This window comes from Nanorana parkeri, unplaced genomic scaffold (genome assembly GCF_000935625.1).
Source record: "Nanorana parkeri isolate BGI_ZX_2015 unplaced genomic scaffold, ASM93562v1 scaffold38, whole genome shotgun sequence".
In the NCBI taxonomy this organism is placed as follows: domain Eukaryota; kingdom Metazoa; phylum Chordata; class Amphibia; order Anura; family Dicroglossidae; genus Nanorana; species Nanorana parkeri.
Genome location: NW_017306306.1, coordinates 2,276,450 through 2,304,114, shown reverse-complemented (window position 1 = coordinate 2,304,114; position 27,665 = coordinate 2,276,450). Strand labels below are relative to the sequence as shown.

Here is a 27,665-nt window from a genome sequence, read left to right as displayed (position 1 = left end):
TCTCCCCAGGGGGGGGGGGGGGGGGAATGCCTTTCCCTGAGATCTCATGAGATTTCCCAGCACTGCTCTGCTGATATAATCCTCCCAGGATGCATTGCTTGGGCACTTCTTACATCACTAATGCCTAAGAGGACCAGGGAGTGGAAAGACGGTAATTTTTAGATTGTAAGCCCTCAGGGGCAGGGCCCTCCTTACCATCTTGTCTTGAATTGTATTGTGATTGTAATGTTTTCCTTATATTGTAAAGCGCTGCGCAAACTGTTGGCGCTATATACATCCTGTATAATAATAATCGTAGGTAAAATAAAAATGTTTAAACGAATGAAAGCAAGATGATCTATCAGCATGCAGAGCTGCACGGTGATGTGATTTTAATGAAAGGGGTAAACGTCCACTTGAAGCAAATATCCCCATGATCACCCGTGAGCCATTCTCACCCAGTTGAAGAGTAGATTATTGTTCCTTCTTCATGGTACGTGGGAATGTTAATTTACAGATTACAGACAACAAGGAGTTAAGTCTTTTATAGGTGGCATACTCGGCTCTTAAATGCAGGAACTTTTCTTTTTAAATATCAGCTTGATCTACAGGTATAATCGCTGCTAGACGTGTCCGAGAACTACAATCCTCAGCATGTCTTTCTACAATACTCAGGCATCCGTTTGAATGCTTTTCTTTAACAATAACCACAGAGAATAATCGGTAAGTCAGAGAAGTTGTGTGTTCTGTTCTGATTCTGTTGTTGAGATAATTTCCTCTTGCATTGTCCTCTCTGCATGGCTGTTCTATTGTCAGCAGCCCTCCCGGGTTATTTCCTCATGAGGAAGTGCTCAGTGGTCACCATTTCTCTGATGTAATATGTATTGAAAGGAAGGAAGGGGTGAGCAATGAACTTGTTTATAGGTCTGTGCCGACCAGATGATGTCATCTGTATTCATTTTATTCTTAAAGGGTTATTAAACCCTCAGGTTTTTTTGCATATAGCTACTGCTAGCAAGCAGTAGCTATATGCAAAAACTTCAACAACAAAAAATCCCCTTTCAAACAGGTTAAAACTTACCTGTGTCTTCGCTGCACGCTCCCCTCCGAAAATCTGAAAAATCTCCGGCGGCCGCAAAGCATCTTGGGGCGGGCACATGCGCAGTTCAGATTTTCGGCCGGGAGACGAGGAGAGACGCAAGGTAAGCCTATGGACAGCGTGCATCCGCACAGACTCCGTGGGACAGGAAGTGCCAGCAAGCACAGAGGAGTCAGCGCTGGAGGGACAGATGAAAACGACAGGAAAGAAGAAGAGGATCGGATTTAAGAGAGATCATTTAAGGTAAGTGCTGACAATAACACTTTGGGGGGAGGGACATTTTTTTTATACTTTAATGTCACTTTTAAGGAAAACGGTAAACCAAAAACATAAAAAGACAGGCAAAGTAAACATAGAATGTCCTTATTATATGTATAATGGGTTCACATATATTTATTTCTGTAATTTTGTATGCGTGGAAATAAAAATTATAGACAGTTTTCTCTCGGATAAATATTTAGTTTCCCCCAGAAGTTAGTTCATCGGTTCAGATTTCACAGGCACTAATTTAGTCCCTTTGATGGAAATCTGCTGTTCACAGAACTGAATGGCTCAAACTGAAATTTACTCATGCAAGTAAATGAGTTAGAGCAGTGACTATTTCCCAATGTCTCCATCTCCTCTCCCCCCTTCATAAATAAATCCATTAAAGGTTTCATTTAAACAGAGCAAGACTGAAGGCAGGCCGCTTTTATTGTCCTCTCTCTAGAATTGTATTTTTTTACAGATATGTATATAGTGCCGACTTTACATACTGCACATTTACATCAGTCCCTGTCCTTGAGGAGCTTACAATCTAAAGTCCCTTTAGGGATGCACTGATGTACTCACCCAAATGCTCCGATACTTCTCCCCTTGACCGGAAGTTCCAGTATGGGGGGTATTTCTTCTGTCCCGCAGTGCCGCGGGGGAACATGGAGCCGCCTTCCTGGCAAATCGGGTAATGACTCGCCACCCGGCTTCCCGATTGGCTGGGAAGTCGACTTACCGGTTAATCAGCATTGAGGCGGACAAACAGCTTGGAGCCAGCTTCCCGGGCAATTAAGAAGCTGGGTGGTGTGTCATTAACCGCGCGCCCGGCTTCTTGATTGCCCGGGAAGCCGGTTCTATGCTAGCGGAAGTCCCTATTATACATACATACATACATACATACATACATACATACATACATACATACATACATACATACATACAGGGCCAATTTTAGACAGGAGCCAATTAACCTTCCAGCATGTCTTTTGGGTGTGGTAGGAAACCGGGGTACCTGGAGGAAACCCACGCAAGCACAGGGAGAACTTGCAGATAATGTCCTGACCGAGATTTGAACCGGGAACCCCCAGTGCTGCAAGGCAAATAAGCCACTGTGCTGCCCATAAGGCTTTGTAAATCACGTGTCATAGGTGCACCATGCATTTAATATTTATTTGGAAATCAGATTTTATATAAGTCATAAAATGGTTAAAGGGCATCTATGGGGAAAAACAAAAAATGTGTATTTCTATATTGAATTTCCAGACGTTCTATCTCACTTCCTCTAGAAGTTTGTAAACTTATTGAAGATGCCCAGAGGATGTACTTCCTCAATGCACTGACACCATTTCACTCAGCCCTGTGGATATTCATTCCTTGTCAACCAACTCCTGAGGAGTCTGCTTTCTGAACAATGTAACATTATCATTGCTTGCTGGAAGCAATGCATGATGGGACATGTAGGCTTGAGAAATGGAGATTGTATCACATTGAGCAGCAGGGAAAGAGACACAAAGCACACTGGGAATCCAGGAAGTTGGTGAAAGTGATGGGCAGACAGAAGGCAGCGCTCACTACATAAAAGGGATTTTGTCAAGTAAGCTTTGATTGTATTATCAACAACATCTCTATTTTGTATTCCTATTACAATGCTGATGTTATAACAGGAGAGTATCAGTTGGGACTTTACAACTCCTTTAACGTATATCTGAATCCAAAAATGTTTGGGATAGGCTAAGGAAGGGTTTTTGTCATCTGTGTCATTCGGAGTGAGATACCTTCATCACCAGTCCTCGAGACAAAACAATATTGCCTGGATCCTTCTTGACTGTGGCGCTTTTCTTCCCTGTCAGTCAATAGCGAGCATTGGCCTGATGTCGGCTGACTTTCGGTCACATTATTACTTCAGTAAACGTACTCCTGTGACCCAAAAGAGAAGTATAACCAAAAAAAAAATGGCTTTACTTCTCTTTTAAGTGAAGAAAAATCCCGTCTTCGTTGTCAGGTGAAGAAGTGATCCTTTTCCTGTTTCATTATACCTAAGGTGTGTGTGTGGTGTGTGTGTTATATATAAGTAGATTTATTTATATGGTACCAACATCCCAAAATATAGCATATTAAAAATGACATATTGCAAACGGGTGTGGAATTCCTATCGCCAGACGCCTGGGACATGCAGTTTTGGTCCCCAGGCGATGTACATTTAGCCCGGCTCCGGAAAAGCAGAGCTAAATGTACAGTGGGGAGCCGCCGCTAGTTTTTATACAAGTGATCAGATCACTTGTATCAATCGAGCCGCGCAAATCGTGTCCGGGCTTGTACTAGCCCAAATGCTCCGATACCTTCCCAAATACCGGAACTTCAGGTCAAAGGAAGGTTTCCTCTGACCGGCAGTGCCGTAGGGGAACATGGAGCCAGCTTCCCGTGCAATCAGGAAGCGACTAATGACCCGGTTTCCTGATTGGCTGGGAAGCCGGCTTCCCTGCCAATCACCATTGAGCCTGCTTCCCGGCCAATCGGGTCATTACTCACCACCCAGTTTCCTGATTGGCCTGGAAGCTGGCTCGATGCTCATTGGCTGGGAAGCCGGTTTTCTGGCCAATCACAACCAAGCCGGCAAAACAACACTGAGTCGGCTTCACTGGCAATCAGGAAGCCGGGTAGCATATCATTACCCGCTGCCCGGTTTCCTGATTGCCCGGGTTGCCTGCTCCATGCCAGCGGAAGTACCGATATTGGTACCAGATTAATGACACCAATGTGGTTCTGTCAAAACCTACAAATGTTTATTCTTATATCATAACAACCATAAAAAAGAAATGTTAATCATTGTTATTTGTTACATTAATTACAGCCTCCTGCTTTAAACCACCAGGCTCGTATCTTGTACACTTATTGTTTCTTCACACATTTAGTTGACCATGTGTCCACTTCCTCAGGAGATGAATGAAGATATTGGTCTATGGTATTAAAGGCTCAGTTTGTTTTATATTTAAGGTAACACCCAAATTCAAGGGGTATCATGAAACATGGTCACATTGCAACCCCCCAACTTACTTGAATTGTGCAGTTCTTCTCTCTGCAGGTAGCTGCTGTTTTTTTAAATGGCATGGACATGATCTGTGAATGGAATGGAGAAACGACATGTCCCGTCTGCTTCCGCAGCAGAGGGACTTTTAGTTCTTAATGTGGCATCACTGCACTTGTAGTCCATTGACACTTCCTGTAATCCCAGACATCGCTCTGACATGACTGCATCCTAGGTGCGGGCTGAAAACTTGCCGCCTTTCCAAATCACTGTGTCCAATACATGCCGCACTCCAAGAGGTTTCCACCAAAACTATTTAATTCTGGAGCATCTGGATCCAAATCACTACATCAGGGGTAGCCAAACGTCGGCCTTCCAGCTGTGGTGCAACTACAAATCCCATGATGCATCTCTCTCCGGCAGTCATGTCTATGGCTGTGAGATCTTGCAATGCCTCATGGGATTTGTAGTTTCAGCACAGCTGGAGGGCCAGAGTTTGGGTACCCCTGCACTACACCAATCCTTAGCTTCTAAACATTGACACCTACTGTTACTGAATGTTTGTACATCGGTATGGACAGGAACGGGAGGAAGAATCTGCAGGAGCCAGAGCATTGCACCTGCGATCCACTGATCATGGTTGCATTGTTTCAATGCAAAAAAATTATAAATGCACATTTCTTTTATGAAGATTTGGGCGTTTTTTTTGTTGTTTTTCTTTAAAGGTGCTATTTCTTTTTTAATGCAACGCTTTTTCTAAACCGGTTGAAACCTCGGTCACATCACTCTGCAGAAAACAATTCCGTTCTTAAAGTGGGACCACAAGAGGCATATCATGGGTTGATGTCTTGTATAAATGGACTTTGTCAGATTCAACGGTAAAATTCATCTCCACAGAAGAGGTCCATCTACACTTACTGTCCGCTTTATTAGGTACGCCTCTTCAACTGCTCGTTAACACAGATATATAATCAGCCAATCACATGGCAGTAACTCAATACATTCAGGCATGTAGACATGGTCAAGATGGTCTGCTGAAGTTCAAACCGAGCATCAGAATGGGGAAGAAAGGTGATTTATATGACTTTGGACATGGCATGGTGGTTGGTGCCAGACAGGCTGATTATTTTAGGAACTGCTGATCTACTGGGAGTTTCACACACAACCATCTCTCGGGTTTACAGAGAATGGTCTGAAAAAGAGAAAATATCAAGTGAGCGGTGGTTCTCTGGGTGAAAATACCTTGTTGATGGCAGAGGTCAGAGGATAATGTCCAGACTGACTCAAGCTGATAGAAAGGCAACAGTAACTCAAATAACGACTCGTTACATCCGAGGTATGCAGAAGAACATCTCTGAACGCACAGCACATTGATCCTTGAATCAGATTGGCTACAGCAGCAGAAGACCACACCGGGTGCCACTCCTGTCAGCTAAGAACAGGAAACGGAGGCTACAATTCGCACAGGCTCACCAAAATTGGACAATAGAAGTTTGGAAAAACGTTGCCTGGTCTGATGATTCTCTATTTGAGCTGCGACATTCGGATGGTCGGGTCAGAATTTGATGTAAACAACATGCAAGTATGGATCCATCTTGCCTTATATCAATGGTTCAGGCTGGTGGAGCTTCACATCATGTATGTGCAGCTGACAATGCATGAAGCTATTATGTCAATATAAACAAAGCTCTGATGTTTCCATCACCCTATCCACTTCCGTCCATCTATGCCACGAAGGATTAAAGCAGTTCTGAAGACAGAAGGGGTCCAACCCGGTACTAGCAATGTGTACTTAATAAGTGGCCAGTGAGTATATATGCAAAGGTTTAAAGGGTACATTTTGCCCAGAGTGGGGCTTTAAGTGATTTTAAATGTTTATCTGCATATGTTTGTGCTTTCTATATTGGTCTGTAAAATTAAAGATCGTTTCTTGGTTATAAAGTTTATTTTAGGGATGTTACAGGTTTACTTCTCTTGCCTAGCTGGAGATATCTCCACTATTGGGATTACTATGTTTTGAAGTAATGGTTAAGTGGGAGGTAAACCCCAATTAGACAATGATAATTACTAAACCCGTATAATCAATGAAGGATACTAACTCTAAACTGTTTTTTGTATTTATATCCGTCCATAAATCTCTGAAGAGCAACGTCGGCTTAATGATATGATTTGTGAAGCAGCATAGCAAAGCATCGTTATTTCTCTTGCAGCACAAGTCACTCTAGCAGTTGGCTTCCTTTGAGTATTTTGAAGCCAGTAGATGTTTTGGCAGATGTAAATGACATTTTTATTTTTATCCTGCGTTATTGCTCTGTGATCATTGCTGGTCGTCTTTTCTGAGCCAATTACCCTTTGGCCAGAAAGTGAATTTGCGGGGGTGATGTAGTAATGTAGCCAGTAATAAGATTGTCGTAGACATTACATTTGTAATGTCCTCCAATGATCTGTCCTGGGAATAATGCTGACCCTGACCCTTCTGAAATAGTGGACCATGTCATGAAAGGGCAAAACAGAAAAATGTTACGGTGATGGGGCCCACCAGGCTGAACCACTGATTGGTGGTCATGTAGTGTCGTAACAAAAACCGTAGGTTTGACATTGATCCAATGGCCCAAAGTCATTTCTGCTTTTGGAGTGACTTAGCAGCTTGAGGGGAAGTGCTTCCAACATCCATTCATAACTGTGTGGAAACCTGTAATATCTTACATTAAGCCAGGGGTAGGCAAATTCTGTACTCCAGCTGTTGTCGAACTACAAGTCCCATGAGGCATTGCAAGACCCTGTGAACCACATGAATGACTCCCAGAGGATGTGATTTATAGTTTCTGCACAGCTGGAGTGCCAATGTTGCCCACCCCTGCACTAAGCAATGCATACTGGCTGTACAGTTTTGTATATCTGCCTTATAAGCTGTTGTAACCATTGACAAACGCAGCCTTCTGGGTATGTGATATTTCCCATTACAGTACCTTGCAAGCATTGCTTGGTGACTGAGTGACTCTCCCAGGCAAAAGTACTCCCACACAGATGGCAGACCTATGGAATTATCATCCTTCAGTATACGGGTGCTTCAGAGTCACTTTGGGAAGGTAAATGGCGCTAAGAAATGCCCTTTTATGCTGTTATGTCCTTAAATATCATTGGTTGTCAACTTACAAAATAGAGTGTCCCATATGTGGCCCCTGATGTCTCCAAAGGGTAACATATAATGATATGTAATACGCAGACTCACTGTAATTCTTGTACAATCAGCCGCACAGAAATCGTGTCCATAAAAATTCAGCTTTATTGTGATAGATTCCACATAAAGTCCAACGTCAAACATATTCTAGCAAATACACCACCATAGTGTCTCTCCCCCACCAACGGCTCTCATGCATTTCACCACCTGGGCTTAATCATAGAGACTCACTGCTCTGATAACTTCTTGCCCGACCTCATCCATGTCACTTCCTGTGAGTACAGGGCGTCATGGACACGCCCCCTGTGGCGACAGTACTGGAAAGCATTGTGCTCATACTTTTATTAGGTGAGCATTGCACTGCCCAAGAGTAAAGAATGGCCACCGCTTGATGATGAAATGTAACGATGGCGGACTGTCTAGAACACTGCGGTATCGAGGTATGCATAAATGACATGCAGTGGGGATGGAGGGAGGGAATACAATTATCTGGAGCTGGGCTTTAATCTTGTTTCAAAAACTGGCAGCCATGTCATTGAGTGCAGCAGTAACCAGATCTTTGTATGTCTCCTGCAGGCGAGATGCTTCTTTGTGAAGCCAGCAATGTGTTCAAGTGTTCTCAGGAGGAAGGATCTCAGCGCGGCGTCTGCGGGAGACTCATCTGCACCAACTTCAAGATCACCTTTCTGTGTGATGAAGCGCCAGACGATAATGTGAGCAAAGTTTTCTATTTGTGTCTACGCCTTACAGCAATAAAACCAGTTTTTAACCAGTGACCTCACCGCTCCCAGCTTGCCAAGGCAGAACCAGTCCCCTACCAGTTATTAGAAGACAATACAGACCATTGATGCATTTGTTGCTGTCATACATACCTAAAGCCAGCCAAATAGAAAGAAATGTAATATCACACATCAAATTCATGTCAGTTGTGAAGAAAAGAGCAACAGAGAGAGCACAGTCAGAAATAAGGGCTGTCCCTTTAAATTAGAGTTTCATAGCCAGGGGTATGGGTATTGATTTATCTGTTCTTAGCTGCCCCTTAGTAAGGTAAAGCCATGCTAGTGACGTCTTTTGAAGTCACCTGGTACCTAATATGACTGGTGATGATGACGACTTGGATAGTCTGGTAAAGGGGGGCTTGGGACATATTGGCCAATTTATTGGGGGTCCGTAATCTCAAAAAGATATAGAAATCCAGCTGGAAATGACAGTCAGGTCAGAGTTATCTGATCTCCTATAAAAAATAAAACTCCCTTACAGTGGGGCTGTCCTTGCCCTGCAAGGGTTAATCGCTTGTCTGTCTAGACCAGCCTTTCTCAACCAGGATGCCGTGGCACACTGGTGTGCCTCTTGGTCGCCTTTAAGGTGCTTCAAAATTTTGTGGGACTGTGATGTGAAGGGGGCTCCTGATGAAAAAGGGGAACTCTGATGTAAAAGGGAGGGGATATATGATATGAAAGTGGGGCTTCTGATGCAAAGGGTGACTCTGATGTGGGTGGGCACTTCAATGTGAATGAGGAAACACACTTTTTTGGGTGTTTTTCCATAGTGTCCCCCATAAAATCTGACATTTTAGACTTTGGTACCTCCTAGACTTTTTCATACTTTTAAAGGGTGCCGTGACGGAAAAAAGGTTGAAAAACGCTGGTCTAGGGTACATGTGTAAAGGACCTTTAGCCACCTGATCCCTGCTCCCCCGGGCTTCAAGACCGGCACCTGCAGCCTTTTCCCTGTTATGCCCCAGAGGTCAGAGGCACGCCGATGTCCTCATGATTTATGCGGGACTCATGAAGCCACCGAGGGTCAGTCCACTAGTTGGAGCAGAAGAGAGAGAAGTGAGCACTGACTGCAGAGGGAGTAGGGGGTCAGGTAATTAAAAGTCCTAAAATTCCACAGGTACCCTGAATGAGCAGTTAAGGGGTAACCCCATTGCAAGGGGAGGTTTGATGTTTTTTTTTAAATCTGTATGTACTGTATATGTATGCTATATCTGCTGTATAAAAAGTTAGTTAAGCACAAAAAAAAATGTAAAAAAATTAAAATACCGTATTAAAAAAACATTTTATAACGTCACCCCCTGCCCCCCCACTCCTCACATATATGCCTAAACTCCAACTGTAAACTGATGACCTGTAAGGGCTTTTAAAGCGATGCTCATAGACAGTTTTGGGTACTGCAGTTTTAGGACTCGACATGTTTGGTATCTATTTATTTGATGTAACCATCTTTTATATTTTACCAAAAATTGAGGATTATATTTTGTCTCTGTGCACTAAAATTCATTTAAATGCATTTTTTACTGAAAATTTGAGTTTGAAAAACAGTTGGGCAAATATCATGTGACATAAAAAATTGCAACTGCCGCCTTTTTATTCTACAGGTTCTCTGCTTTGAGAAAATATATAATTCTGGGTAGGAGGGGGGATTAATCTTCAGGCCTAAAAGGTGTGTTTTAAAATGCATGGAAAGAATTTTGCAAAACAGTCTCTGGCCGTGCAAGAGTTAAATATTAAATGATCACAACTGCTCTAAAAGGGAGGCTATACGGTATAGCTGCAGGCAAGGTATGGCTTCTCTTGGGTCTGCCTATTGTCTGTTTCATCATTATTTATGTGTTGTTGGTTTTTCTTTTCCTTTTTTTTTTTCTTTCTTTTTTTCAGGTACCTCGCTGCTGGAGCTCCTGAAAGCTGTCCCCACAGGGACTTCTGCCACATTCTGGGATTACTGTGACAAGAACCTATGGATTTCCGTGGCAGGAATCCCAGGTGGCCTCATTCAGATGAGGCCGCTCTACCAATTTAAGTTAATGAGAAGGTGACAGCGGCTGCATCTGTCGGCGGCATTCTGTGTACATGGTACAGTTTTATGTACAGTTTCAGATAGAGGATTGTCCCTGAACACATCCAGCGACAGTCATCTATCCCAAACAGCATGTGTGTACCACGTATGATAACATACGGATTGCCACTAACAGATGCGGCCGATCTAAACCTGTCATTAACTTCAGCGGGTTCAGCGGCCACTTGTGTATGGGGACACCTGGGATTCCTGCCACAGGAATACGTAGGTTCTTGCCAAAGGGGTCCCAGAATAGCGCATGTGAATGTAGCCTTGTAACCCAACTCTGTGTTCCTGCCCCCTTATCCAACCCCCTGCACTTATTTGTTTAAAAAGCTCATTATGCATTCTAAAGTCATATTTATTTACGCCATCCATTTAGGGCAGAGCAGCAGGTTTGCCTTAAAGCCTAAGTGCACTTTAAAACAAATGCCTTTGTCCTTTTTTTTTCCTCCCGACTTAACCTCCACCCCTTAGATGCATACTTACCTCAATCCAATGGCAGCGGTTCTGCTATTTGTTTACATCCAGCACCTCCAGTCTTCACTGTCACGGTATCATATGTGCATTACAGCCCTATAGACGTTTGTTGGAGCATCTCTGGCCTCAGTACACAGCCTCGTGGAAATCTATAGGGTTGTAATGCACAGATGTAGCCAGGACCATGGAGACTTTCGACACTGGATGTAAACAAAAAGCACAGTCGCTGCCGTTGGATCAAGGTAAGTATGGATCTGTGAAGGGGGAAGTGTAGGTCAGGTTGAGTTGGCTTAAAGAAAAAGGGCACTTATCCTTCAACCCTACTTTGCTCCAGCAGCACATACTCTCCTTTCCTTCACTTCCCTCATTTGACTGCTGAGAGGAAAACATCTATTGCTTTTAAGTATACTGGAGATCACGTGACTTCATCCATGTGACCGCTCTGGTATTTGCTGATTGGCCTACTGCAGTGATATAGGAACTGCAAAAGATCTCAGTCTTGTGTAAGTTCTGCCTTGAGTCAGTCAGAGCTTACATAGAGTTTCCTGTCCTCTACCTCTGCATTCGAATGTAGGAGTCAAGAAAATGGAGTGTGTAATGCTGGGAAGGGTGCTGGACCCTTTCCAGCTTTGCCCTGCGTGGCCCTGATGGCATGCATGTTCCAGAAGTAGGTTGGTTAAAGACAGCCATCATTGAGGACCGCAATGGCAGCTGCATATTTCTCTTGGTACTGGCCTCATATCATATACTGGCCTTATATATGGCCATCATATGAGGACCTACCTGAACTACCCAACCAATTTCAGGCGGGGCCTTGCACTACGTAGTTGTTGGCATCTCTGAGCCCTCGTTCACACCTGAACGTTTTGTAGCGCGTTCTACGCTCGACGAACGCTCTACAAAACGCTCAAAAATATAAATCCCATTGTATTCAATGGTCTCGTTCCCACCTTGGCGTATTTCCGCCCGTCCCTAACGCACTACAAAACGGCCCACGCCTGAAAAGGTACAGGTACTACTTTGGGCGCGTTTCCATTGGGATACAGCCAAGTCTACAGCGAATCGCGGTAAAAAAAACACGTGACAGACGCGCATATGCAATACGCCTAGGTGTGAACGAGACCTAAAGGAGATTTTACGATGAGATTGTAACATGTGAGATTTAGAGGGACTTTCCAATGTTCTTATAACTCCCTTTTAGTAAATCTCCTTCCTATAGGTGTGTTTTTAATGGTTCTGACTTCAGACCGCACGCCATATTCCTGACTAACTCCTAGCAGAGGATTTGGCATGACCCACAAAAACATATGACTTCTTGGCCAGACTGTGTTTTCCTGTCTGCCTGAGAGTGGCGCAGTTCTCCGCATGTCCTTCCAGCTTCTTGGTCTTCATGATCTGACTTTTGTGTTTCTTCTCATTGTCTTTCAGATGCCAGAATTCAGGAACAGGATTGTTGGTGAAAATGACATCACCCTGCAGTGCGTGGACCAGCTGTATGGAGGTGAGGGCTTCAGGAGAGCTGCACCCAGAGCTGCCAATCTCCAAAGCATAGGAGCCTAGAGCAACCAATCAGAATTCCTCTTTCATCAGTTTTGAGCAGTCAGTTGAAAGAAAGGTGACTTCTGATTGGTGGATTGGTGCTGTCCTTTACACTCCGTTCACTAATGCATCCCTTCTCAGCCATCAAATTTTGGCGCAGCCCAATGCATTTCTATGGTGCAGGCAGGTGTGAAAATTGTTGAAAATGAAAGAAAATCCCAAATTTTGAGTTGCCACCGGAACAGGAATAGATGCTGAAACCTTCCAATGGGGACACTAGTTCTGGTGTCTCTGCTGACCATCAGGGATTTCCTCTCACTTACTGTTGTGTATAGCCAGCTTAAAAAATAGATGGTACAATCAGATTGGGACATGTATGATTATCTTGAAGCATACCTCCAGGCAAAACATGAAGGGAATGTATCAAAACTGGAGCAGACAAAATCTGGAGCAGCTGTGCATGGAAAGCAATCAGCTTCTCTATTTCATGTTAACTAAACAGACTGAAGTCAGATGCTGATTGGTTGCAATGCTCAGCTGCTCCAGATTTTGTCTGCTCCGTTTTTGATAAATTCCCTCAATTGTGTTAGTGTAGAAGGTTTAAATCTCTTTCTGGTTTATGTTGCCATGTGTGTTCCTATTGGGGAGACTTTATCTTGTTTCCTGGCCCCTGGTGACCACACAAGGTATGAGGAGGTTTCACCAACGGGCACTTGGGGATTAAAAAAAAAAGTTCTAACCTCTCCCCACTTTTCTTTTCGAAACTTTTTTTATTTTTTGCCCCCACTGGAGAGAGATTTCTCACTTCCTGTCTTCAGTGACCACATATGAGGGGAAGTCTCCCCAATGGTTAGAGATTCTACCCCGTATCTCACTCTGCTTGGGATTCCTGTGACAGAGCCTCATTGCAGCATGCTGATTTCATCTTTTTGTCTTTTCAGTGTTTGACGATAAGAAGAAAGTTCTTCTACCGGGGCAGTCGCTTAAGAAATATCCAGATAAGTTGATCATCTACTGCAAGGATTTCCGAGTGTTCTATTTCTGTCTGACGTACACTAAGGAGGAGGAACTGAAAAGGGTAAATGATCATCAACCTGCTTTTAGACCGTAATACGGTCAGCCTTTAAACCTTCCCCCCCCCCACGATATAGTAAGGGTTAATTCAGAGGTGGGCAGCAACCATCCTCCAGCTGTGCTTTAACTACAAATCCCAACATTCCTTTGCCTCTGGGAGTCATGCCTGTAACTGTCAGTCTTAAAATGCCTCACGGGACTTATTGCAATGCCCCATGGGGCTTGCAGTTCCACTACAGCTGGAGGCCCGGAGTTGCCCACCCCTGGGTTAAATGCTTCTTTAGTATAGGGGGTTGTAAGCTGGCCATGTACTGTTCACATTTCTCCCAAGTTCTTCAAGCTATGTGTGGCCCCGTCGGTGCCCTTCCATTTAACAAAAGTCAATATTTGAATTGACCTTTGTTGAAGGAGGTGGTCTGAAAATTCTCGGCCTATCAGTGACTGCTGCCAGTTAGTTGCATCTCTCTGAATACAATAGCCCCTTGGGGACGGGGTTACCCCATCCTCGCTGTTTGGGGGTGGATGGGGGAAAGGAGCATTTGTTTCTCATTCAGTTGCTCTTTAATGTCTCTTAGTTTTGTGGATTGTTTTATGTCCAAACATCAAAGATATATCTTATCCTATGTAGATGTACTGTAATCCATAAGCTGTATTTCTTATTTCTCAGATTGTCAGCGGGATCATTCATCACACTCTAAGTCCAAAGCTGTTGAAACGTCTCTTCTTATTCTCGTACACTCAAGCTGCCCCGTGTTACATAGGTAAGTGGCCCTGCTGGGGGTCTTCCGGAAGATCCCACCTCCTGCATGCATGCACTATGCCAGGGGTGGGCAACTCTGGCCCTCCAGCTGTTGTGGAACTACAAGTCCCATGAGGCATTGCAAGAGTGACAGTTACAGGCACGATTCCTAGACGCAGAAGCATGTTGGGATTTGTAGTTAAAGCACAGCTCCAGGGCTGTAGTTGACCACCCCTGCTCTATGCTAATTCCAAGCATTGCGTAAGTATAGAACAGTGTTACCTTCTCAAAATGACTGAAATTGAAGTTTGTCATCCACTGCTGGGGCAAGGTCCTTTTAGCACCAAAGGGGAGAAGGCCAAAGTGTGTCAACCCCCCTTTTCCCTTCCCCATAAAAAAAATGTTTTCCCACTTCCCAGCACATGGCCACCATTGCCCATTATAGAGCCTTTGTAGTAGGTAGGATCAGGGGCTAGCAGAGGCGGCAGCAGACAGAGGAGGAAAACATGTCTCCTGTGCCCCCTTCCAGCTCAACTGGCAGCCATTGATATTTAAAGGGCCAAGCTTCTAAAAAAAAATCCAGCAATCCAGATCTGCTCAGTGCACCAGGCTGGTCATAGGCAATGATGATATCATGATGTGGAGCATTGCACACAATCAGGGGGTTGTTTCTCTTTAGCAGGGGTAGGCAACCTCAGCACTCCAGCTGTGGTGAAATTACAAATCCCTTCATGCATCTGCCTCTGGGAGTTATGCCTGTGGCTATCAGTTTTGCAAGGCCTCATGGAACTTGTAGTTGCACCACAGCTGCAGTGCCGGGTTGCCTACCCTTACTCTATAGCAAGAGGGCAAGTGGTGTGCTAACTGACCATGAGCTGAGCAGTGAACGACATCAGCAGCATAAGTGACAGGTCCTGCACTTTTTACTCCCCCCTCCTGCAGAAGAAGGTAGTGCTTGTCTGCCTACTCCTCGGCCAGGCTGTGATGTCATCACTTTCATCACAAATACAATAAAAGAGCTTATTTCTCATTTAAAACCACTCTGCCAAAGGGGGGGTTTCTATGAAAGAAGAGTTATTATACTTGCCTGTCCTGCTGCCATTGACTTATCATTGCTGACCAATGAATGTTCAGCATATGACACACTGCTGGGATTGTCTGGTCCCCTGCAGCAGTGAGTTTCCACCTGACTACTGTGTCCTTTAGTGACGCAGAAGCCGGCAGATGTAGCCACAGTACAGCTGGGAGTTGGTGGTGTCATTGGATTCCTATTTTACAAATTGTTGGAACGTTGTCCCACGCTTGTTATATTTGTCCCCTCCATTGTGGTCCCTTCTGTCCTCGATAAACGACCGACACATCCCTCTCCCTCCCTTCATCATCACAGTGATAAATACCTGGCTATCTAGCAGTGAAAACACCATGAGGGGAGAATTTATCAACACTGGAGCAGACCGAATCTGCAGCATAGTAACCAATCGGCTTCTCGCTTCAGCTTGTTCAGTTAAGCTTTGAAAATAAAAAATAGAAGCTTATTGTTTGGCATGCCCAGCTGCTCCAGATTCTGTCTGCTCCAGTATTAGTAATTCCCCCCAATGGCTTTGAAGATGCCGTGCAATGAAAGCTGTGCCTCGTCATTTCAAAGGGCCAACTTATTGGTGGCAAAAAAAAAACATGCTCCAAAATGACCTGATCCAGTTCTTTGCATTTGCAGTAATACTTCTTTATATCTAATAATGCGCTAATAGTGTACGGTATTCAGGATTATTAGTAGCATCATCATTGTTCTACCGATACAGAGTACCGTGTATTTGAAATAGGAGTACCAAGTGTATTACTATTTTTGGTAGTAGTATTATTTTTTTTGAGTTTCTTATTACTGTAGCAATCAGTAGGAGTAGAATTAGTAGTGTTAGAAATAGAAGTATTATCAGTAGGATTAGTAGAATTAGTAGAAATAGACGCAGTAGTAGGATTAGTAGAATTAGCAGGAGTAGTAGTAGTAGCAGGAGTAGAAGAATTGGTAGCAGTAGTAATATTAGTAGCAGGAGTAGGATTAGTAGAAGTAAGAGTAGAATTAGTAGTAGTGTTAGTAATAAGAATAGTGGGAGTAGCAGGAATAGTAGTAGTAGTAAGAGTAGAATTACTAGTAGGAGTAGCAGCAATAGTAGTATTAGTTGTAGGATTAGTATTGGCAGTAGGAGTAGTAGTAGAATTAGTAGGAGTGGTATTTGTAGCTGGAGTAGTATTGGGAGTAGGAGTGGTATTTGTAGCAGGAGTAGTAGTAGGAGTGGTATTTGTAGTAGGAGTAGTATTGGGATTAGTAGTGGTATTTGTAGCAGGAGTACTAGTAGGAGTGGTATTTGTAGCAGGAGTAGTATTGGGAGTAGTAGTAGGAGTGGTATTTGTAACAGGAGTAGTATTGGGAGTAGGAGTGGTATTTGTAGCAGGAGTAGTAGTGGGAGTAGGAGTAGTAGCATTGTTGGTATTGGAGCAGCAGCTTTATTATATTCTTTGTCACTTTTATTGTCTTTCAGCGACAGCGGCCAAGGATCACACTTTGATGTTTGACACATTGAAGGACTGGAGGCTGGAACTGGACCGCACCAAAGGAAACCTGGGCTACAAAGCTCTGTCTGTCAATGAGACATACGGGGTGTCAAAGAGGTACGGATTCTGTTGGTCACAGTTTTAGGAAGCAATCCCTGCTGCCATGCCGTACTGATGTAACCCCTTAACTTCCTGTTTCTGCAGGTTACCACCTTACTTTGTGGTTCCCATATCTCTGCAGGAGGAGAGCGTCTCTAAATTCCAGGGCCAGGGAATACCTGTAAGTATTTCTGTCTTTTTTTTTTTCTCCTTCCAGGTTCAGTTGGACAAGGAAATGGTCATTAGCAGACTCTCCTTGTATGATCATAGCTGACATAGAACATGGTGGTGGAAATGTATGAGCACTGTTGCGTTCTATTTCTGAATGTTGTCCCATGTGAAGATCTATAAATGATTTGCAGTTTATATTGTTACTTTGGAGGCTGAACATATTGCAGGTGCCAAACCACTTCTAATTTTGCGAATGCCTGCGACCAATGTGCGAATGCCTCTGTTTTTTTTTTTTACACATTTATCACAAGTGTTATGAACCTGATTGTGGCAGAAGTAAGAAGTGATGTGCACCACTTTCCCCCCCCCCCCCCATGCATCACTGCACCAGATCAGTCAAGCAAAACAAATGGCAAACACACTCATCAATGTCACATTTTCGGCAGAAGACGTGTATCTAAACCTCTGTTTTTAACCTTAGCGCTGAGACAAGTTTTTTTGCATGCTGGCTGGTGAGTGTGCTGGGAAACTTTTTGCTATTACTGTTTAAAGCTTTTTTGTTTTGCTCCACTTTTTAAACAGGGGCAGTTATCTAAAAAGCATTTCCCCAAGTAGTATTAAACTTGCAAACTTTTTTTAAAATAATGAATCCAGATCAAACAAACATACATCTGCCAGCAAAGATTTTCTTTAACATTTTTGTCCAAGCGCTTACAGTCGTCATATTTCCGAACAGCTCCAACTTTCTCAGCTCAGCTTCCCTGAACTTCCTGCCCAGTACAAGATCACAAGGGCGGTCCATCTAATAGCTTGGACCCGATTGGCCAGAAAGCCGGCTCCATGCTTTCTCGTCTGGTGACAAGGGAGCATGGAGCCGGCTAATCGGGAAGCCGGAGGGCGAGTCATTACACGCCTCCCGGCTATTCAGGCTTCCTTAATGGGACTTCCGGTATTGGCATTCAGTATTGGCGAGTACCGAACAAAAAATAATCGGTACTTGTAAATCGATACTGAAAAACCGGTATCGGTGCATCCCTAGTTCTCATTCATCCAGGTCATGCTATCTATAGCTAGTAATAGTTGGTCACAATGAGCTGGACTTTTTCTGTAATGCTGAAGATGTGTCAGCTTCTCCAACCACTTCTTTAGTTCCCCGGTTTGGGCAGATTCCCCAACGTTTATATCCACACAGGTAGTACAGATGACATTGGAACTGAACGAGTGGCCTGGAGAAGCTACAAAACATCTTCAGCATTACAAAACAAGTCCACCTAAATGTGATTACCTACTATGAGCCGTATTGGGAGTACTTACAGAAACTTGCAGCACTAACAGCCAATGCATAGCAAACAATGACAGCAGGCTGAATGTGCAGTGGCTTTTAGTGCCGGTCTTATAAGAGGGTTTTTTTTGTTTTTGTTTAGTTTTTTTACGTGCTTGTAAAACACACTGATTTTTTATCGAAGCCCGTGGACGTGGTAAAACACACTGATGATGTAGGCCAGGGGTAGGCAACTTCGGCATTCCATCTGTGGGGAAAATACAAATCCCATCAGGCTCTGGGAGGCTTGCCTGTGGCTGTGAGTCTTGCAATGCCTCATGGGACTTGTTATTCCACAACAGCTGGAGTGCTGAGGTCGCCCACCCCTGATATAGGCAGCGGCTGCAGGCGGCCCAGAAGGCTCTAAAGCCGTCACTTCCAGAAGTTTCAATTTGCAGCAGGATTGTTGCCCTGATATCTTAACAGAGGCAAACGGCTGCACCAGGCGGAGTTTCTGTAAGCACTCCTAATTCCCATTCCCTGCCCGTGTTTAGTTTGCAGCATAGCAGTTGGTGACAGGGTCTCTTTCACAGGTCTCTGTTATATTTTTATTTTATTGCCTTTTTATGTAATATGTTTCTCATTCACTTGGATTTAGATTTGGTGCTGGTCTACTCAGCATGGCTCAGCTTTGTGCAAGATGAGTTCCCTTCCTAAAGAGGTGGACGATATCTCCATCCAGGAGCAGAGAGCTTTCCTTGACAGGTGTGTATTATGTGTTGGCACCTTCGGGGTGCTTCTGGTTTTGATATGTTATTATATGATTGACTTGCTCAGTGGGGCAGACTATGTTTAAAGCTGAACTCCGACCTTGCCTTCAGTCTTGTACATTTGTACCAGCTCCTCTCCTGGACTGAAATACCTTCTTTTTTTTTTTTCATGCACAATGTGAGCTTCTCACAGTGTGCATTATAAGCTGCAGCAAGTCAGTTGGAGCCCCCCTCATTTCCTAGCTGGAGGACATCCAGCATCATCTAGTTAATTTAGTTCTTTCTTCCCCAACCTGATTTGTCCCTGGCCCGCCCCTTTCATCCATTGGAGTTCCATTATTTTGATCATGGAGGCTCAGCATCACACACGAGCATTGCCTGGCATGGTCTGCTGTATTCAGGAAGCTATGTACAGCTCCTCCCACCAGCCATGCTCTTCCTGCATTGCATAGAGATCCAGTGCTGATGTCACTGGGCCGTAAATAAGTTCAGTAATGAAGATGGAAAGGTTTAATTATCATGTTATTGGAGGAGGGATGAACCAAGGAAGGCAAATTTATAAGCAGAATAAACTTCAGCTTTATGCAAAAGTTTTTCCAGTGAGAATGTTCACCGTTTAGATTATTGTGACCCCCTAGTTAGAGTAATTGGGAGGTTCTGATCTGCCAAATGCATTGCTTTTTTGGGTCCCAAAGCGCTGAAAAGAGGTTAAACTGCATATCAGTTGGAGATTAAAGGGAACCTGTCCCGAGAGAAACATATAGGCTGCAACAGCCGACTGCCTCATGAATATGCTACTTGCCAGATTCTTATGGTGATACGTTGGCTTCAGTGCCTAGGCTTATGAAACCCGAACAAGTCTAGAGATAGGAAATTGTCACTAGTATACTACACGCTTGCCCTAGGACTTTGACTCAGAAATATCGAACCCAGATATCGTTAGTCAACTATATGCATTGTGGGCTCTGCTTGCTGCACAAAGGCTGTCCATTACTCTTTTACTTATCATACGAGTCTCACTCATGAGGAACCTTTCACTGTTTGTTTAGTCTCAATAGTTTTTGATCAAGTTGATGTGTTGGAAGCAGAAAAAAAATGGGCAAGTGTAAGGATTTAAGCGGGCCAAATTGTGTTGACTGGGTCAGAGCGACTCCAAAACTGCAGCTCTTGTGGGATGTTTCCGGTCTGCAGTGGTCAGGACCTACCAAAAGTGGTCCAATGAAGGAAAACTGTTGAACCGGCGATAGGTTCATGGGCGGCCAAGGCTTATTGATGCACGTGGGGATCAAAAGCTGGCCCATGAAGTCCGATCCAATAGAAGAGCTACTGTGGAACAAATTCTGAAAAAGTTCATGCTGGTTCTGATAGAAAGGTGTCTGGACACAGTGGATGCAGTTTGTTGCATATGGGGCTATGATGTCGTAGGCTGCTCAGGACGCCCATGCTGACCTGTGTCCACTCCACTGCTAAGCGTCTACAGCGCCGACAATTGGCACGTGAGCATCAGAACTGGACCACAGAGCAATAGAAGAAGGTGGCCTTATCTGATGAATAACATTTTATTTTACATCGTGTGTGTGTGTCACTTACCTGAGGAAGAGATGGCACCAGAATGCACTATGGGAAGAAGGAAAGCCGGCGGACGCAGTATGGTGGGAATCACGTGGATGTCACTTTGACACATACCACCTCCCTAAACATTGTTGCTGACCAAGTACACCCCTTCATGGAAACGGTATTCCCTGATGTTAGTGACCTCTTTCAGCAGGATAATGCACCCTGCCACACTGCAAGAATGGTTTTAGGAACACAACATTGAGTTCAAGGTGTTGACTTGGCCTCCGAATTTTCCAGGTCTCAATTCAGACGAGCATCTGTGGGATGTGCTGGAAAAACTGAAAAAAAGTCTCATCCATGGGGGCCTCAACTCACAACTTAAAGGACTTAACAGATCTGATATTGACCGCTTGGTACCAGACACCACAGCATACCAGCAGAGGTCTAGTAGCGAAAGGGAGGGGGGGGTGACATACTCAATATTAGGCGGGTGGTCATAATGTTATGGCTGGTGTGTGTGTGTGCGCGCGCGCTGTATGTACTGCATATATGTATTTATAAAAAAATTTCATTATCTGTACATGAGTTAAACTGTACATGAGTTCAGCAATCTAGGAATCTGTCTCTTTTACCCCTGTGTAATATTACCTGCTAATAATCCAGTTTGAATGTGTGTTATAGTGTAGAGAAGACGCTTCACAGACCTCCCTATGAAGAAGTGAGAATTGAGGACCTGTCATTATGTCTTCCCTCGCTGTCAGAAGTCCAGGCATCCTACACTCGCTTTAAACAGCTGTTTCTTATCGGTAAGAATGAAGACGCTAATACAGTGATGTGTGATTTTATATTTTAAAGTGCCTGCGCGTCTTACCCTTTTCCTTTTTTGCACATCTCTAATTAAAAAAATGAAAGGGTCAGTCCATCCAAAACTGATGACACATATTATATCTGGTGTTATGTTCACCTGAATTCCCGGCACTGCCCACCCACCACAGCTAGTATGATGGATTTGAAAATAGTTTTGCACTATGTACACCACATTAGGAGAACAGGCACATAGCATGAGGGGTGCCATATATTTAATGCACATTTAAAGTGTAATTAAACTGCCACCCTCCCAAAAAAATAAAAACTTTCCTTATGTTTTTAAATGTCTGCATTTCCTTTGTGTATTCGACCTTCTCTTATACATAAATCACCTGTCAATCATCCTTCCCTGTCCATCATCCTTCCCTGTCATTGATGCCATCAATCTGCAGGCACAGTAAGCCATGTTTATTCTTGGCTGAGTATCCTCGCCAGCACTGCTCAGGGGCGGGGCTAAGCTGAAGTGGATCACATGTCCTGTGATGTCTCTTTGGCATTTTCAGGCCCTCCCTCCAGGGCCACACAGAGTGGTGTGAAGCTGTCAGTCAAACATCTGCCTGCCTGTGGGGCAGATCATATGTTTCACACAATGCACGTCATGTGCGCCTGTGGATTTGGTCGTAGCTAAAAGGATGTTCCCCGGTCATGTGACCCGCTTCTGCTCTATAAATATAATAATAAAATCTGTAAAATTGTGTCCCTGTTGCAGATTTGTCTTCGTGTCATGTCTGGAGAAACTGATGTTATTGTGACAGTACAGCTGCCATTTCAGCCAATTCACAGTAATTGGATGAAATTCTAGCAGGTGGCCCTGCCGGCTCGACAAAAGTCGATAACTCAATTAATTTTGGTCGAAAGAACCAGGCTACAAATTGTCAGCAGAACAGTGATTGCCGCCAATCGGCTACAGTTAATACTTAGGTATTCTGTACAATAGCCTGGGAGGTGAAGGGGGGCCTTTGTCTATTCATGCTGTTTAGGGTATATGGACGAATCTGCTATAGATTTCTTCAGCGCTCAAACTGAACACGATAAATGTAATAGTGTGTGGCCAGTTTTAGTGAGGGCAGATCTCCACCTGGGTAGCAGTAAAAACGCAACAGGGGTTCTAATCCTACCCCACTCCATCCATGTGGCTGGACAGACTGCGGATTTTAAAGTACATATGCCGTGTTATATCTTATACTTTGTTGTTTTGGTTATGTGTGTGGGAAATGCTTATTATTTCTGATCTTTATTTTATCTTTGTAGAGAACTCCAATGACTTCTGGGACACAGACTCCAAGTGGTTTTCATTGCTGGACACCAGCAATTGGCTGGAAATAGTCAGGTGCGTCTACTACAATACACACACACACACGGGCAGTGTTATGATCTGGGGTTGCTTCAGTTGGTCAGGTCTAGGTTCAGCAAATGTATATTTCCAGAAAAATGAGGTCAGCTACCTACCTGAATATACGGAATGACCAGGTTCTTCCATCAATGGATTTTTTCTTTCCTGATGGCACATTGGACATATTCCAAGATGACAATGTCAGGACTCATCGGGCTCAGATTGTGAAAGAGTGGTTGAGGGAGCATGAGACATCATTGTCACACATGGATTGGCCACCACAGAGTCCAGACCTTAACCCCATTGAGAATCTTTGGGATGTGCTGGAGAAGACCTTACGCAGAGGTCCGACTCTCCCATCATCACTTGGTGAAAAATTAATGCAAGTCTGGATGGAAATAAATGTTGTGACATTGTATAAGATTTTCGAAACAATGCCAGGGTGACTGTGTCCCGTAATCAAAGCCCAGTGAGATATGAGTGTGTGACTTTTTTTCTGGCCAAGCTGTGTGTGTGTGCATATGTGTATATATAATGTATATAATTTTATTGTTTTATACTCTGTATGCCACCCCATGCCAAAGTAGCTCTCTCCTGCAAGGCACAATTGCAGTTGAGCAGAGGTCAGCTTGTTTGTAAAACAAAGCCATGTGATCATTGTGATTGGCTGTCATAGTGATTACCTGGAAAACCATGCTGATTGGTTTTAGCAACGTAACTAGTAGCTAGCACATAAGCAGTATATTATAAATAAATTGCTGTCCGGAAATGGTTCAAAGGACATTTATTACAGGCCTAGCCAATCGTCAGCCTGAACCTGTCATGTCTGCTCCAATGACCATCAGCAGTTCTGCCTGGTAACTGTCAATGTAACTAGATTTACTTAGTTGCATAGTATGAGGTTGAATAAAGACATTAGTCCATCAAGTCCAACCTATTAGGATCTCATTCTTATTTCATTTATGTAGTCACCTGACATCAGTGCCCCGTGCATTGCCGCTTCACCATTAGGTTATGTGATCCAGAGCGCCACATGATATGCATCTCTCTATAATTCCAACTTGTTTGGTTAGAGATTATGAAATGTTAGAACAATGGCTTCCAGTACAGATCCCTATTTATCAGCAGGATTTTCTTTTTGTTTCCACTGATATAAGGGCTGTGCCAGGCTTGATTAAATTTGCCAACAACTATATATAGTTAGAGGTCCTACCTGATCAGATACAAATGGAATAGATGCAGAAATGGTGATAAATGTATGGAGGTTGTACACCTCGTATGTTTTGGAAGACTACATTTACGCCTCTGGCTTTTCTATGCAACACCTTTTTGTGTTAGGCTGGGTTCACACCTAGGCGTATCGAATATGCGCGTTTGTACCGCGATTCGCGGTAAAAAAAACCTTGTTACAAACGTGCGTTTCCGAGGGCTACCTGGCTGTATCCCAATGGATACGCACGGCAAATACGCCCCAAAGAAGCTCCTGTACTTCTTTGGGCGTAGGGCGTTTTGCAGCACGTTCCTACGCGCTGTAAAACGCCCAGGTGGGAACCATGCCCATAGGCAATCATTGGTTTTCACATGTTGAGCGTTTTACAGAACGTAGGAACGCGCTGTAAAACGCCCAGGTGTGAACCAGGCCTTACTATTTCATCCTATGGAAGGTACATTTTGCTGTGAACTGCACCAAGAGGTTTTTGTTTCAAGGCACAGTCCACCTTTGTAATAAATAAATGATAATAAATGCACCAACAATGAAATAATAAAAATGTGCTGGTGCAATCTGTGAATGCCTCTGCCGTGGAGGCAGATGGTACTTGTAGTCTTCCTATTTTATAGATCCCTGTGAATTCATGACGTGGCTGTGAGGGTTTTGCCAGACTAATTTATACTGCATTAAAGTCAAAACACATTTGCGCACCCTCGGGTTTAGCTAAGTGGGTGGGGGGTTGGGCAATGCTACCATGTTTCATCCTAAACCTGGGTGATACATGCAACATGTTATGAAAGGCGGGCTGGGAATTTATAGTGAGGTGTCTTTTAAAAATATCCTGCTTTGGTGTGACTTCCAGCAAATGTCATCTTCCATAAGAAAGAATGGCACCACATGTAAGACTTGTCTAAAGTACTCTGCAGCTGCACCACATGAAAAGCAGAGATGTCAGTACTTGGAGTACAAGCTCTACGTGACTCACATGAAAGGAACAAAGTAACCGCTGTCCTAAAGAGAACAAGAGACGACAATGAACACTTCTTATGCAAGGCAGTGGCAAAAACATAATTGTAATGTCCTATGACTAATTGTACTTTTTTTTCTCATATTTTGTCTTATTTGGGTTTCCAGGATAGATGCACCAGACCTCTGTCCATGTGTAATCCAGCACTGATACAACCATTACAGCTTTTCATTAATATGTGTATTGTATTCTGTGTTATAATGGGAGCAATGGAAGGTGTATCTGTAATATAGCTGCTGCTGTCCTAATTATAATGCAGAGCAGTATGGGTGCACAATACAGACGAATGACTCCGGATTTTACTTGCATTGCTTTGCTTTCTGACGTGTTTTACGTTTGGCTATTACAGGCAGTGTCTAAAGAAAGCCATTGAAGTCATTGACTATTTAGAGACCCAAAAAATCAATGTTGTTCTTAAAGGTAAGTTGAGTAGAATGCTGACGTGTGTATAGCCTAAGCAAGGAACGCGTGTGCATAGTTTTAACAAGTTTTTTTAAGATGACAAATGTATTTCAGGGCCGATTCACACCACATGCATTGGGGCTGCGTTGGCTGTTTCCAGTGCAGCCCCAACGCAAGTTTCCCTTGTCACGGGCAGGATCGGTTCACAGTACCGCATTGCAATGGGAACGCAGTGGTATGCACTGAAAAAAAAGTATGGCTGCGCTGCGCAGGGGTTTGATGTGGAGAAACCTCCTCGCACTCCACTGTGCTTGTAAAACTGAATTAAATGTTGCTTGTGACATTTCAGTGCATTTAGTGCAGCAGCTGGTGTGAATTGGCCATTTATTGGTGTGCTGCACTGTTTTTAAAGCAGAAGATTTTTTTGCCTTTCCTGGGTCCTCCCTTCACTCTCATCATGCTAACAACATTTTTTAAGGAACATGCTTCTGTTTTCATTACATACATCATTTTAGACTTAATAATATCTCCGTGGGTCTCTGTGCACTTCTATGCAGTGCATTGAAGAGAACCAATCTGGTACAAGAAAGGCTTTAACGGTATTTATTTATTAGAAGTATTTATATAGCGCCAACAATTTACGCAGCGCTTTTACATAGCGTACATTGTCATCACTCCCTCCCCTCATGGAGCTTACAACCTAAGGCCCCTATCTCACATGCATACACTAGGGCCAATTTAGACAGGAGCCAATTTACCTTCCAGCATGTCTTTGGAGTGCGGGAGGAACCCGGAGTATACCCATGCAGAAACAGGGAGAACATGCAAACTCCTTGCAGATAGTGACCTGGCCAGGATTCAAACCAGGGACCCCAGTGCTGCAAGGCATGCATGGAAGCCTTATGTATAGTTAAAAACTATTATGTTTTATTACATGATTTAAAAGTTACATATCAAAAAAATGTAAAATGCATCATAGTGGCAAAGCCTCCCAACATGACCATGCAGATTAAATATGGGTTACATAAATATCTGTATTCACATTAATCATATTGCAATATCCATAAGAGTCCTCATGGTGGAAACTAAACAATCCTGTAATGGTCGGTGAGCCTCAATGCGCTTCCCTGTAATCACTTCTTCAAGAGGAGGGAGGATCCTCAATATTTGGTGGAAGGCAGTGCTGCCGTTATATACAGTATACAAGGAAAAATGCAACGACTTACTGAAAGGGTATAAATCCTTTTTCTCTCTATGGCAATGTGTGGGGGTGTTGGTATGTCAAGTCTTCTAATCTACACTTGGGATTCTATTATACTGTATGTAATGCAGGCAGACTATGGATGGTGGGAGTGGTTGGCAGGGTGCTGTACATAGCTTCCTGGAAACGTCACAGAAAAATCCAGCACCCCAGGCAGGAAGCAAGGAGTTATACAAATGCCAAAATGCCTCCAAAAGCAGGTGTGAGTCTTGAGGAGTGGCAGTGGTGGTTGTATGCAGACTACTCTAGGTAGTGGGCCAGAGACTGTAAGGCTGAGGAGGAAAGATGGTGATGCTGAATGTCCTCCAGCCAGGAAATGAGGGGGCTCTATCTGACTTGCTGCAGCTTCTAATGCACATTGTGAGAAGCTCCCTGTGTGCAGTAATATCAGAGTAAGCCATTTCAGTACAGGAGAGGAACTGGTACAACTGTGCAAGACTGAAAGGAAGGCCGGAGTTCTGCTTGAGTGTTGTGGTCTTGTAGTATCAGCATCCTGGAAACCATTCCCTCCAGCTACCCAGAGAACATACTGGTGGGTTGTTTGGGTCACTCTGAAATACGCTTTTATGATTGTTTGTGTGACTGTGGAAGAAATGTTCAAATGGAATCTGCGGATAATGACTCTGTAAGGAGCTTTCTAATGTATTGCTGCTATACAAATACGCAAGCAGTTCTTCATAGCTTGGGATACTGAGAGCAATATGGAGGTTTCCATGGTTGGCCAGGTTGCCTGGCTGTAATGCTGACCCCATGGTGTAATAATTATTTTTGTAGGCACTGGCACACAAGAGGCATGCAGATTGGAGAGACAGGGCCCGTGATCTGCATACTCTTTCTGGGCCTCTCTGAAAGCGTGAAATCCATTGGTACACCAAGACAGCCAGGCAACTTGTTTTTTTTAGAAGTGGACAGTAATGGCAGACTACATTTCTCTTACTGCAAGGATCCCAG

The 27,665-nt window shown here is 43.8% G+C and overlaps 1 protein-coding gene across 1 annotated transcript in view; it reads left to right on the top strand.

Annotated features, from left to right (window-relative positions):
* MTMR12 (myotubularin related protein 12) overlaps positions 1 to 27,665 on the top strand; it is a 56,244-nt gene that overhangs the window by 19,384 nt on the left and 9,195 nt on the right. Inside the window, exons 3-12 of the mRNA XM_018570304.1 lie at positions 8,113 to 8,249; positions 12,283 to 12,355; positions 13,335 to 13,471; positions 14,135 to 14,228; positions 16,744 to 16,873; positions 16,961 to 17,036; positions 18,946 to 19,052; positions 21,296 to 21,420; positions 22,733 to 22,811; positions 25,401 to 25,471. Coding sequence (XP_018425806.1) covers positions 8,113 to 8,249; positions 12,283 to 12,355; positions 13,335 to 13,471; positions 14,135 to 14,228; positions 16,744 to 16,873; positions 16,961 to 17,036; positions 18,946 to 19,052; positions 21,296 to 21,420; positions 22,733 to 22,811; positions 25,401 to 25,471 — 1,029 coding nt within the window. The remainder of the gene's footprint in view (positions 1 to 8,112; positions 8,250 to 12,282; positions 12,356 to 13,334; positions 13,472 to 14,134; positions 14,229 to 16,743; positions 16,874 to 16,960; positions 17,037 to 18,945; positions 19,053 to 21,295; positions 21,421 to 22,732; positions 22,812 to 25,400; positions 25,472 to 27,665) is intronic.